The sequence below is a fragment of the Hypanus sabinus genome, chromosome 10 (assembly GCF_030144855.1).
Source record: "Hypanus sabinus isolate sHypSab1 chromosome 10, sHypSab1.hap1, whole genome shotgun sequence".
NCBI lineage: Eukaryota > Metazoa > Chordata > Chondrichthyes > Myliobatiformes > Dasyatidae > Hypanus > Hypanus sabinus.
The window spans coordinates 73,709,098-73,722,834 of NC_082715.1; the positions used below are offsets into that span (position 1 = coordinate 73,709,098).

General features: G+C 40.8%; 1 protein-coding gene and 1 long non-coding RNA gene across 4 annotated transcripts in view; one reads left to right on the forward strand and one right to left on the reverse strand.

Annotated features, from left to right (window-relative positions):
- The window catches only part of gclc (glutamate-cysteine ligase, catalytic subunit), a 70,485-nt gene extending 57,068 nt beyond the window's left edge, over nt 1-13,417 (reverse strand). Inside the window, exons 1-2 of one of the 3 annotated variants that reach the window (XM_059982068.1) lie at nt 13,113-13,417; nt 12,091-12,249 (exon numbers count right to left, since the gene is read on the reverse strand). In XM_059982068.1, the coding sequence (XP_059838051.1) occupies nt 12,091-12,240 (150 nt within the window). In that variant the 5' untranslated portion in view covers nt 12,241-12,249; nt 13,113-13,417. Of the gene's footprint in view, nt 1-12,090; nt 12,250-12,479; nt 12,665-13,112 lie in introns of those variants that run through there. The other 2 variants (XM_059982069.1, XM_059982067.1) reach the window with 2 other exon arrangements.
- The window catches only part of LOC132400753 (uncharacterized), a 57,431-nt gene continuing 56,460 nt past the window's right edge, over nt 12,767-13,737 (forward strand). Inside the window, exon 1 of the long non-coding RNA XR_009514355.1 lies at nt 12,767-12,900. This is a non-coding gene — a long non-coding RNA (uncharacterized LOC132400753). The remainder of the gene's footprint in view (nt 12,901-13,737) is intronic.

Here is a 13,737-nt window from a genome sequence, read left to right on the forward strand (position 1 = left end):
CACATCCCAATGAAGTGATTGCAGACCGCAGCAGTGGGTCTGTCTGCTGATCTCAAGTCAACAATTCAGATCACCTTGAATTAGAAGGGAGCTATGTAGGCAATTGCCAAAAGCATTTCTGTACACATTAACAACCCTGTCCCACTGATGTCAAGCTCAAAATCTAAAACATGATCTTTTACCTCAAAGCCAAGTAAGACATTTAGTTTCAACTGTACAGTAGACCAACTGCAATGTATAGCACAAGATAAATTTGTATAAGTACACTGAATGTATATGTACATTGTATAAGAATATAGCTTTGAACAAATTACTGGATCAATAGTTCTGTGCAATTTGAACTGTGTAATTGCTGTATATAGTACTGTCAGTTCAGATACAAAAATAAAATCGCATTAAATTATAAAGGCCAGTGAACCAAATAAATAGGAATTGTGGTACAAGATAACTGTCCATACTATTTATTGCTTACATTATTTTTAAAAAAGATTTTTTACTCCTTTACTACTGCAGCACAAAACCTTTCAGCAACTTGTTTAAGAACCTTGATACTTCACAGGGGCGGAAGCTTGATTTGACAGATTCTAACAAGTTGTTCCGGGCAAGATAAGAATGATTTACAAAGCTTCAACAAGCTCAAACTTCAGAAGAGAGATAGGAGGTAGGTTGATTACTTTAATAGTAGGTTAATAGGAGCACGTGTTTTATTCCCCTCCTGGGACTTATAACAACGGATATCAATTGCTTCATGTCTAACAAAGGCAGGAAATCATTAACAATATTCCGTCAACAGAAATAAAGTTGTATGAACAGTGAATCCAACAACAATATCTCGAGAGAAAACAGGGTTGAGTTTGAAGAAATATTTGATGAAAAATTGCAGAAAACCCAAAAAACAGAAAACCGACAGCACAATACAGGCCCTTCGGCCCATAAAGTTGTGCCGAACATATCCCTACCTTAGAAATTACTAGGCTTATCTATAGCCCTCTATTTTACTAAGCTCCACGTACCTATCTAAAAGCCTCTTAAAAGACCCTACTGTATCCACCTCCACCACCGTTGCTGGCAGCCTATTCCATGCACTCACCACTCTGAGTAAAAAAAAACTTACCCCTGACATCATCTCGTGGCAACTATTTCAGCCCTGGGAAAAAGCCTCTGTCTATCCACACGATCATTGTCTCTTATCATCTTATACACATTTATCAGGTCACCTCTCATCCTCTGTCACTCCAAGGAGAAAAGGTCGAGTTCACTCAACCTGTTTTCATAAGGTATGCTCTCCAATCCAGGCAACATCCTTATAAATCTCCTCTGCACCCTTTCTATGGGTTCCTCATCCTTCCTGTAGTGAGGCGACCAGAACTAGCACAGTACTCCAACTGGGGTCTGATCAGTGTCCTATATGGCTGCAACAATACCCTCAGCTCCTAAATTCAATTCTACTGACATGCTAGACCTGAAAAAAAAATTTCAGATACATGACACCCAAATACCTGGCCTCACCCATCACCTTCCAGAATGTACTCCTCCCTACACCACCTTATTCTGGCTTCTGTCCCCTTTATTTTCAGTCCTGAAGGATTCTGGCCCAAAACATCAACTGTTTACTCCTTTCCATATAAGCTACCTGACCTGCCAAGTTTTCCCAGTATATTTGGTCTTTACATTTTTAAAAACTTGGGTTAAAGAAATAGTGAGAAAGAAAGGAAGCTAAAGAGTTGGACTGACTGTTTGTAACAAAGAATCTGATGAAGCTTGAGGTATGTGGATGGAGGTGGCAAGGGAGAGAATTTTTTTTTAATCTTTTAAGAAGATGGGCTTTATGGTGAAACGAATTTAGCATTTATCCTTACATCCTAGAATTAGAGCAGTTAAGAACAGAATCTTGCTTTTCAGATCTGGTAACAAATTATATCCACATTTAATGAAAATATTAAATACATATATTAATTTCAAAATAATGTAATTATAACCATATCAACAAAGTGCTGGACGAATTCAGCAGCTCAGACAGCATCTATGAAAGTGAATCAGCAGTTGACATTTCCAACTGAGACCCTTCATCAAGGCTGGAAAGGAAGGAGACTGTGCCAGAACACAAAAAATGAGGGCAGGGGAAGGAGTACAAGCTAGAAGATGATAGGTGGAGCCAGGCGGATGGGGAGAACAGATGAAATATGAAGCTGGAAGGTGATGGGTGGAAAAGGCAAAAGGGCTGGAGCAGGAGGAATCTGATAGGAGAGGAAAGCAAGAAATAGCGATGAGGGGCTCCAAAGGAGCTGAAGAGCAGGTGAAAAAACAGAGGCTAGAGAAGAGGAAGGGAGAGAGGGGAAAAATTGCCGGGAAGAGAAATTGCTGTTCGTGCGATTAGGTTGGATCTCCCAGTGGAGCTAACCATTTCAGTTAAAAGGGCAAAACTTCCTATTCATGTCTGGGCAGTCTCCAACCTGATGACATGATAGGCACCTTCTCTAACTTCAGTATATACTCCCGTTTCCTCTGGCCTCTACATTCTGGTGGCCTTCTTGCCCCTTTTCTCCCCTTCCTGCAGTACTTGCAAACCTCTCCCTCTGGTTCTCTACTTTCTTCCCTTTCTCCCATAGTCCACTATTCTCTCATATCAGATTCCTTCTTCAGCCCTTTACCTCTTCTACCCATTTCCTCAGGTTGTGGCTCTGTGCATTTGACTGAGCCTTTAATGGAAGAGATGACCAAGTGTATTGACGAGGGCAGGCATTAGGCTTGGTATACATAGACTTTTCTTAAGGTGCCACAGGGCTGTTCTGGAAAGTTAGAACACATCAGATACAGGGGGAGCTAACAAATAGGATACAAATAAGCTTTGTGATGGGTGGCAAAGGAGGACCGTTTTTCAGATAGGAGGCTTTTTCCAGTGAACTAATGATTTGGATGTAAGTGATATGATTAGTTAAGTTTGAAGATGACCACAACATTTATGAAGCTTCTGTAGAGATACTTGAAGGTATAAGGCATAAAAGAAACCTAAATTAATTTGGGCAAGTGGGATTAGGAAAGGCAGTCATATTGATCAGTTAGATGCTATTGGCTGAAGGGCTATTCTGTATAATCCTATAATTTAGTGTGTTTCATCTGGTTAATTGGGGTAGCAGCTTATTTGGGACAACTGAAAGAACAAAAAGTAAATCAAGAAAATAGACTGGATTCCTTTATTTTGGACATTAGACCGTTTAATTGGGACAGGAGACTGTGGCCACAAAGCTTATTCAGAGCACCAATCATGAGTACTGAGGCAGAGAGCCAGTACATGGTGCTTAGAGTGAACAATTTCAGTTGTTCGTATTTGTGTTCAAAAAGCTGTGATTTTTGTCATTGATAGTTGGTGAGAAACAAGCAGTAGGACAATTCAGACACAAATCAGAATTTAATTGCCAAGTACCTGTGCACATACAAGGAATTTACTTCCGGCAGATGTTGTCTCTCTGCTCATAACAATAATAATGATAAATATAAATGAAAATATAGATTATACATACAGGTAGTGCAATCCAAGTAATAGTTAGCCGACAGTTAACCGGCAGTTCAGCAAAGTGATCGCAGTAGGGAAAAAACTTCTCCAGTGCCTATTAGTCTTAGTCTGGAGGGATCTGAAGTGCCTACCAGACTGAAGCAGTTCAAACAGTCCATGCGCAGGATGGAAGGAGTCCTTTATGATGTTCCCCGCCCTCTTCTTCAACCTGGAAGAGTACAGGTCCACAATAGAGGGCAGGGAGGCTCCAATGATGTGCTCGGCAGTCCTCAAATAAGAGAAAATCTGCAGATGCAGAAAATCTGAGCAACACACAAAAAAAATGCTGGAGGTATTCTCTCTTGCTCCCCCTATACTTTAAAGCATTCAGGCTTGGAGATGCCAGGACTGAAAATGAAATAATTTTGCTACTTCAACAAATCAGGAATTAAGATATCAACAATCACCTTGAATGTTACAATGAAACTGAAGATTTTGAGAATGCAATAGTGAAAAGCATTGTATAAAAGCAGTCTAGTGTCTGTGCTGATTCTGTTCAATTACAGTCAATCAAAACAACATGGCAATGTGCACTGCATGAATTCTTCTCTTGATAATACTGTCGTTGTATTGTTGGGTTGGCCAGTGGTGTAGTGGCATCAGCACTGGACTTTGAGGCAGATGGTCCTCAATTTGAACCAAGCTGGGTGGGCCCCAATCTGGGCAGCAGCAGTATCTGTGCGGAAGAAAAGTCCTGGCAGTCTATTCTGCATCTTGCCCCGAAAACCCTTTAATAATGTTTATTTTTTCAAAAAAAAACTAACTATTTCCATGATTGGGGTAGCCACGTAAATGGGTAAAAATGTACTAGTCCCAATTAACCAGAATCCACTAAATAATAAATTTGGAATTGACTAAGTATACAACTGGCATAACACTATATTTGGAAATTAAATGGATTAATGAAATAGACACATTAGAAGAAATTTTACCCAAGTGTAAAATTATCCCATTTTACTAAGATTAATAAAGCAAAGTAATATGAACTACATAGAACAATGAGAATAAAGATTAACCAATGACAGGTCACTGCTAAAGATTTTTGTGCTGTTGACAGCTTAAACAAATTTCAACTTTTATGTGCATGTCAAGTAATGGATGCAGAAATGGTCAAATGGCACCAAAGAAAGCCATGCCAAAAGTTTCCAGGAGAGACAGATGTAATATACAATGCTAAAACTTAACATGAATAATTGTATAATCTGAAATGTAATACATAGGAGAGCAAAGATTTAACAGCAAGCTTCTGAAGATGCAAGTAATTTCACTGAAGGAATTTGGTTTGCATGCAGAAAACAGACCAAATTAAGCAAATAGGATGCAAATACTCTACTGCAATGCTCAGCTAAACTATATTTGCAAAGGCGAAGTTCATATTAAATTTGTCTTAATGCATAATCGTTATTAATAGCAGAGATTACTGATTTCTGTTAAACAGTGCTGGTTTTACAATTTCACTTGTATCTGATTGAATACTACATTCCCATTTGAACCATATTCACATCTGACATGAGAGGAAAACAATAAACTTAATCAAGACAAACAATTTGGTGGAATATTGCTAACATGAGAAAATTGACAACAGATGCCGGAAATCTAACCAACACGCACAAAATGCTGGAGGAAATCAGCAGACCAGGCAGCATCTATGGAAAAAGTACAGTCAACGTTTTAAGCAGAGACCCTTCAGCAGGCCCATTGCTACCTTATCTGTTTCAAACAAAAACAATGAGTAATGTTTCTCTTTCTAGTCTTTATACAAATTACCTCTATTTATGAGTATGAGGTAACAGAGGAAGAGGAAATAGGCATTTAATTCTATAATGAAATCATATGAAAACAGTATGTACATCCTTCCAATCTCCAAACAACAAAACAGGAGCTGGAAGGAAAAACTGAGGAAAATTAGTGAACAAAACTCGATTACATTCTTTTTTCCACATGTCTGTAAAAAGCAAGCAGTTCACTCAAGTGTAAATATTCTACAACTCACGTATTAATTCACCTTACTGACAATGTAATTACAATTTCCATGCTTCACCTCAAGATACTTCAAAGCATTTCATGACCAATTAATCACTTTCTTAAATCCAAAGTTTTTTCCAATTTATTAATAGATCTCACAAAGCATTCAATTTAAATTGATGCCCAGTCTCTATTGCCCTCATCACCTCCCTGAGAAGAACTGTTCTTTGAAATGTAGACACCCCCCACATTGCTGTGTGTGATATACACTTTACAGAGGTGCTAGAAAACTTCTGCATAAATATGACCTGAAATATGATCACATCTTCACAGAAGTCCTAAAACTAGATAAAGAGAACCCAATTAAATAAATAACAAACATCTCATGTCTTCATTTATTTATTGAGAAAAATAAATCCATTACATGTATTAGTTGGAAAAAGTATGTGAAACTTGGAGGTCAAGCCAAAAGCTATTTGGAGTCAGGTGTCCTAATCAATGAAATGAGATTGGAGGTGTGGCTTGCAGAGGTGCCTTGCCCTATATAAAAAAAAAAGCCAGCTGACAGAGCTTGCTCTTCTCAAGAAAGAAGAGTTTATGAGCACCATGCCTCAATCAAAACAACTTTCCAAGGACCTTAGAAGAATTACAGAGAGGTATGAAGCTAGAAAAGGCCACAAAAGCATTTCTGAAGAACTGAGTTTTCAACAGTCCACAGTAAGAGAAATTGTTTACAAACGGAGGAAACTCAGTACCATTGCTACTCTCCCTAGGAGGAGGCATCCTGCAAAGATCACACCAACAGCACAATATGCAACAGGGAAGGATGTGAAAACAAATTCAAGGATAACAGCCAAAGACCTGCAGAAATCTCTAGAACTCGCTGAAGTCTAAGAATGTTAAACATGAGGAAATCTGCAGATGCTGGAAATTCAAGCAACACACACAAAATGCTGGTGGAACGCAGCAGGCCAGGCAGCATCTATAGGGAGAAGCACTGTCGACGTTTCGGGCTGAGACACTTCATCAGGACTAACTGAAAGGAAAGATACTAAGGGATTTGAAAGTAGGAGGGGGAGGGGAAAAGGTGAAATGATAGAAGATCGGAGGGAGTGGGGTGAAGCCGAGAGCCAGAAAGGTGATTGGCAAAAGGGATGCAGAGCTGGAGAAGGGAAAGGATCATGGGACAGGAGGCCTAGGGAGAAAAAGAAAGGGGGAGGGTAGCACCAGAGGGAGATGGAGAACAGGCAGAGTGCTGGGCAGCTAGAGAAAAGGGGGGGGGGGAGAAAATAAATATATGAAGAATAGTGTAAGAAGGGGAGGAAGGGCATTAACAGAAGTTAGAGAAGTCAACGTTCATGCCATCAGATTGGAGGCTACCCAGCCAGTATACAAGGTGCTGTTCCTTCAACCCGAGTGTGGCTTCCTCTTGACAGTAGAGGCGGCTATGGATAGACATATCAGAATGGGACGTGGAATTAAAATGTGTGGCCACTGGGAGATCCTGTTTTCTCTGGCGGACAGAGTGTAGGTGTTCAGCGAAACCGTTTCCCAGACTGCGTTGGATCTCACCTATATATAAAGAATGGTGTTCATTGCAAGATACCACTGAGAAAACCACTGCTTTCCAAAGAAAAAAAAACATTGCTGCATGTCTCAAGTTTGCAAAAGACCACCTGGATATTCTACATATTTTGCGACAACGTTCTGTGGACAGATAAAACAAAAGTTTAGCCTTTTGGCAGAAAGGCACATTGCTAAGTCTGGAGGAAGGACACTGCACACCAACACCAAATCCTCATCCCAACTGTGAAACATGGTGGAAGGAGAATCATGTTTTGGGGCTTCTTTGCTGCCTCAGTGCCTGGACAGCTTGCAATCACTGAAGGGACAATAAATTCAAAATTGTATTGTTATAAACCCCATGGGTATCTTGTGACTGTCTTATGACCATGATGTAATTGAGTACCTGGTGAGCATTGGTATTGGTCTTATGATGGTGGGGTGATGTAATTTCCCGCCAGCGAGATCACATGATGTAATCTTCCCACCAGTGAGAGGTCATGTGATGGCCTGTTTCAACAGGTATAAAACTGGAAAGCCTTGCTGTGACACAGGTCAGTTCATTGTTTAATTCATCAGAGACTGCGTTATGCTGCATATTCATCTCATGACGCAGTTTTGTTTTAAAATGGAGTTTTACTTTCTGCCTTAAGTCTCAAAGGTTATTGCCGGTAGTCTCGCACAACGCTGCCAGTTTCAGTCCAGTCAGAGAGTGAAGAATTTATCGAAGTACGGAAAACCCGAAGGATCAAGTAAAGTTGGTGTCATCGGCAGTAATACAGGATCGATCTTATTTAATCCTCGTTCAGAAGATAGTAACCTGCATCCGAGATAGCCCCTGCATTATGAGAGCAGAAAGGGCTGGGCGCAGCATTATTCATCAAGAAGGTCAGTTCTTTTAAGCCGTTTTAATTTCCTTCATTGTAAATCTTTCAGGCAAGGCATATTTCAGCTGGGATCAGCAGTAAAGTCACATCGTCGAGGAATTTGTTACTTCAGGATAGTCTCTCCTAATTGACTGTGTAAATCACTTGGACTTTTGCATTTATTGCTTAAGAACTGTTCGAGTTGCCGTAAAGCAGTTAACTTCCGGTTAAGTTAGTTGTTTGTTTACTTTTCATTTGTTGAGCTGAGTTTAAATAGATGTTTCTTTGTTTATAAAAACCTGTCTATATTCTATATTCATTGTTGCCGTATCATAACAGTATCGATACATTTTACAGGAGAATGTCAAGGTAGCAGTCCACCACCTGAAGCCCAAGTTGGATAATGTAACAAGGCAATGATCCAAAAGACAAGAGTAAATCAATAACAGAATAGCTTAAAAAGAAGAAAATTTGTGTTTCAGAATGACCGTCAAAGTCCTGACTTTAATCCTACAGAAATGTTGTGGAGGACCTGAAGCAAGCAGTTCATGCAAGGAGGCCCACCAACATCCCAGAGGTGAAGCAGTTTTGTAACAAAAAATGGCCTAAAATTCCTCCAAGCCCATTTGCAGGACTGATCAACAGTTACTGGAAATGTTTGGTTGAAGTTATTGGCGTACAAAGCGGTCAACCATTATTGAAAGCAAAGGTTCACATACTTTTTCCAACAAATTCATACAGCGTTGGATCATTTTCCTGAATAAATAGATCAACTTTCTTTTATAAATGGGCTTTTGTTATCTAGTTTTAGGACCAATCTGAAGATCTGATCATATTTTAGGTCATATTTATACAGAAATAGAGAAAATTCTACAGGGTTCACAAACTTTCTAGCAGTACTATATGGGTACGCCATGGTCTGGAGGAACACTTTCGTTTGGTTGTAGTTATGTACAGTCACATGACAATAAACTTGAACATAACTTTCTAGTTATGAAGGATTAAACATATTTGATGATCAATTTATTTTCACCCCCATTTCCAACAACTACTCCCAGATTTTATCAGTCACCCATGAGGGGCAATTTAGAGTGGCTAATTAACTTACCAAGGCAAACTTCATAAATTGTTTATTTCCTTACTTTCCCCACATCATCAGAATTTGGATTATTGTTCCACATTGCAATTGTACTTCAACTTGCATCTACAATCTAGAATAACAAAAGACTTTTAGCTATGGTAAGCATGTAGATAACATTAGCCCAGGAGTGCTGTCACGTTACGTTAAATTCAAGTTACTCCCTATGATGAAAGTTGGAAGTTTTGTTAGAGTTTACAACCCCAGAGCTACTCTGCATCAGAAAAACTTCCTAACATGAAAACTGATACTACTGTTTGCAAAATTATTCAGTGAGAAATTAGGTAATTAAAAAATTGTTCTATGCACACAGTATAAAGCTCCAGAACATTAAATAACTTCAAATTACTTTGAGCAGAAATATCAGTTATTTTGTTACACAAGGCCAGAATCACTTCCAAATAAAATTTTCCAAAATGGATAATGAAAGAATCATTAGGCACTGGACATAATCCCTAATTTAAATTGTATGTGTTCACAACGTATTGCAAATCTATCATGTATAAGAACCACTATTGGGTTTACCAAATAATCTAACTTTGCAGCCATACAAACCATTAGTCAGTGTGATTTGAGTGGTATCAAACAAAGTTTTCTATAACTGTAAGTGTTCCACTCCAAACTCAAACAACGTACAGTCGGCCCTCCTTATCTGCGAGGGATTAGTTCCGGAACCCCTTACAGATACCAAAATTCACGGATGCTCAAGTCCCTTATTCAACCTGTATCAATGCGGTGGACCTTAGGACCCAGTGGAACCCAAGACCTTATTTAAACTGTCTCAGTGTGGTGGACATTAGGACGCAGCGGTAAAGATCTGAATCCGCAGTGTTTTTGTTCACAAAAATAATCACGATAACGATTGAAAATAAAGTGGAAATAATAAAGCGACCAGAAAGAAGTGAAACACCATCGATCATTGGAAAAGCGTTAGGCTATGTCAGTCAACGATTGGAACAATTTTAAAGGATAAAGTGAGAAAGGCTATGCCCCGATGAAAGCTACAATTATTACTAAGCAACGCAGTGGTTTAATTATTGGGTTTTCGGTTTTTGATCCTCCACATCAACCCAGCACAGTGGAGACTGCACTCCATAACGATGTCACTAGGTCAAACTCGGGAACTTCCCGAGCCCAGCACTGAAACATACATTTTTGAAGTGTTTTATATGCATAGAAAGGTAAAATATATACTATATATGAATGCAAACTGACACTAAATAATACCAGATGTACCCGTTCCAACTTACTTCCGATTCCTCGGAACCGAACTTGCGATTTTTTTCAATCCCGATCCACAATAACCCACGCTCATCCTCCCATATACTTTAAATCATCTCTAAATTACTTATAATACTTAATACAATGTAAATGCTACGTAAAATAGTTGTTATACTGCATTGTTTAGGGAATAATGACAAGAAAAAAAATCTGTACATGCTTGAACAACAAGTGCTGGAAGAGCACTTCTGGGTTTTCACGGTTTGCAGTTGGTTGAATTCGCGGATAAGGAGGGCTGACTGTACAGTAATTTTATATGTACTGGATATAAAACACCAGCTGAGAATGTCACCTCAACCAACACTACAAAATTAACTGTTAAATCTTGCTGTGCACAATTCTGCTGTCACCTTTGCACTTTTTTTTAAAAACACATAATACTGCACTGAGGCTCATAAACAGCTTACACACAAGCAAGTAACGATTAATAAGCTAAGACATCAAAGCAAGACATGACAAGCTTCAGAAATTGACAGATGATAGCAATGCAAAGAAACCATCTACACAAAGCTCAAACCCTGAATGAGAAATACACGAATGAACTAATTCTGGGAAATTGAAATAAAAACAATTCTGGAAACATCCCAACAGATTTGACAAAGAGCCTCACATTTAAAATGTTACATCTCTTCCCCCCACCCAAACAAATACTGCTTGACCTGCCAAATATTTTGTGTTTTTATTTAATTTAGCAAGCATTTTGGTCATGCAATGTTCTCCATACTGTGCAGCATCGGACAGAGCTCCCAAACAGCACAGCTAAAACCTGCACATACAGCAATAACATTTCAAAGGCCAGATTACACATCAAATCAAAGACATAAAATTTAGATGTTTTCTTTTGTCCTGGTAGTCATTTTCAGGGACAATAAATGAAGAACTACCCTTTAGACTAGTAACAGAGAGATTTCCAGTATCTGCAGAATCTCTTACCTACCTTGTAGTATCACTTTCAGCTTCACATCCAATTCCTCTCCCATTCTGATGTTGACAAAAGTTATAATAGTTACTTGGACCAATTACTATCAATCTTCAGTTATGAGAAATCTACAGGATTAGTCAGAATGAAAACAAAGGAGTGTAAATATTTGTCTAAAATGGCTGCATACCAGATGTGAAGTGTCACATTGCCCTGACTGCACATCTGGAATTCATTTCGCCAGACCATTACATCTCCCAACTGGATAAGACCTAAAAACGTAGTGGACAGGAAATCACACATCGTCCGATGCTGCACACAGCTGAAGGAAGGTGGAGCTAACGCCAAAGCCACACAAAAAAAAACACAAAACGAAAGAATAATAAAACCACGAAACACGTGTGAATGTTCCAGGTAGCAGAGATGATCTAAGCTTTAGATCGGGTTTGAGTGGTGTTAGTTAACATCAAAAACACAAGAGATTCTGCACATATCGGAAATCCAAAAAGAACTCAGCAAGTCAAATAGCATCTAAGCATGATTAGGTCTGGTCCCCATTTCTTTTCCAGTCCTGCTGAATGGTCTTGGCCCAAAAGGTCGAATGTTTATTAATTTCCGTAGATGCTGTCTGACCTGAGTTCCTCCAGCATTACGTGGATGTTATTTTACATCATGCCCTTCTGGTTCACGTTGCTTGCTGGTATTGGGAAAGCGAACGATAGGGGCTACTTTGAGATGAGATGAGCAGTGTTGCCGTTCCTGTCCAACTGTTTCCCCAGCCCTCAGAAGCAAGACGGACACTCACCTCATCGCCCCATTTCAGCACGTCCTTCTGTCGGTCCTTCACCTTGTGGTAGATGTTGAGGAACTGGATGATGCCGTGTTTGCGGATGTGATCCGCGTACTTTTTGGTCTCTTCCCAGTTCAGTGGCGATCCCTCCACTAGTAAACCCATACTCACCGGCTACAGACACGGTGGGGGGAAAGAAGTACAAATTACAAAGGTGTCCAGGTATCACCCTTCGGCGGTAACGCGCATTCGGCGTACCCGCCGCCGGTAACATGCGTTCGGAAGGGGGCGACGTTGCCAGGACTACGCATCCAGTGCTCGCGCTTTCATGGGGGGTGGGGGGGCTATACGCTACCGGCAACGGGTATTCGTGCGGTGGAAGCTACACGCCGCCGGTAACGCACATTCGAAGAGAAGGAGCGTCAATCACCGTTATTTCACGCAGGGTACAGCTCTTGCTCCCGATGTCTCGGAACCGGTCACCGAGGGTTTAAAGGCGCAGCTGAGGGGAGGAAACCCTCAGCGACCCGAGAACGACTCAGCCCAGCCAACGGACGCTCGGTGGCCGACCGACGGCGCACACACGAGGAGGGGGACGTAGCCCAACTGCGCAGGCTCACTGCAGACTCCAATCAGCAGCCAACAAGCCGAATGTGTGAGCGCCCGTTCGCGCGAGGCGTACACCTGCCGCGGACTCTCGCACCGCCCCCTGCGCACATGATCTCCTTTACTCGCCACTGATTTGCCACCCGCTTGGGTAGCACGCTCTGGAACTATCAATGGCTGAATGGCACCCTGACCACCACGTAATCCCCGCTTGCTTCGGTATGTAAATATCGGTGGGGGCGCGACCGTCCTGACATTCCCCCGCCCGGGGCATGAGCGTTACGGTCGATGCGGCATCACGGGGCTCCGCTCGTGCGGCGCCGAGTCACATGGTGCGTGACTCAGCATCTTTCGGCTCGGAGAAAGTGAACTGCGTTTCCTCACCGACCGTAAATTAGCATTCTCTAAAATTGTAGACAACAAAGGCTTACCAGGCGTTCGGTGTGAGAATTGAGCGGTGCTGGCTCCCGTGATGGGGCTCAACTTACATGGAGTTAGTCTGTGGGGCAGATTCTGTGGAATTGCCTCTATTTATCTCTGTCGGTTGCTTTATACCGTTATAAAGGAGGTCTGCAGTTCTGGTTAATGCCAAACCACGGCTGAATGATTAACCTCATAATCACAGGCGAACCCCTCCCCATCACTGAGCACATTTACTAAGAGTGGTGCCACAAGAAAGCAGCCTCGAAAGACCTCCACCATCCGGGCTATGTTTTCTTCTCACGAGGCAGGATGTGCAGGAGCATTAGGTCCCCCACCTCCAGGTTCAATAACAGTAATTGAACTCAGGCTCCTGAACCAGAATGGATAACTTCACACTCACCTCAACTCTAAACCGATTGGATGTTCAAAGTAAATTTATTAGAACATCATGCTCAACTCGAGTGGTTACTATTACTATCAAAATACTTAAATGTCACCATATACTACCTCGGGTTCATTTTCTTACAGGCATTTACAAAAAATAAAGAAATACAAGAGAATGTACAAAAAGGTATGAGTATCAAAGACTTGACAAAACGTGGGTGTGCTTTGGAAATCCATTTTTCCCACAGT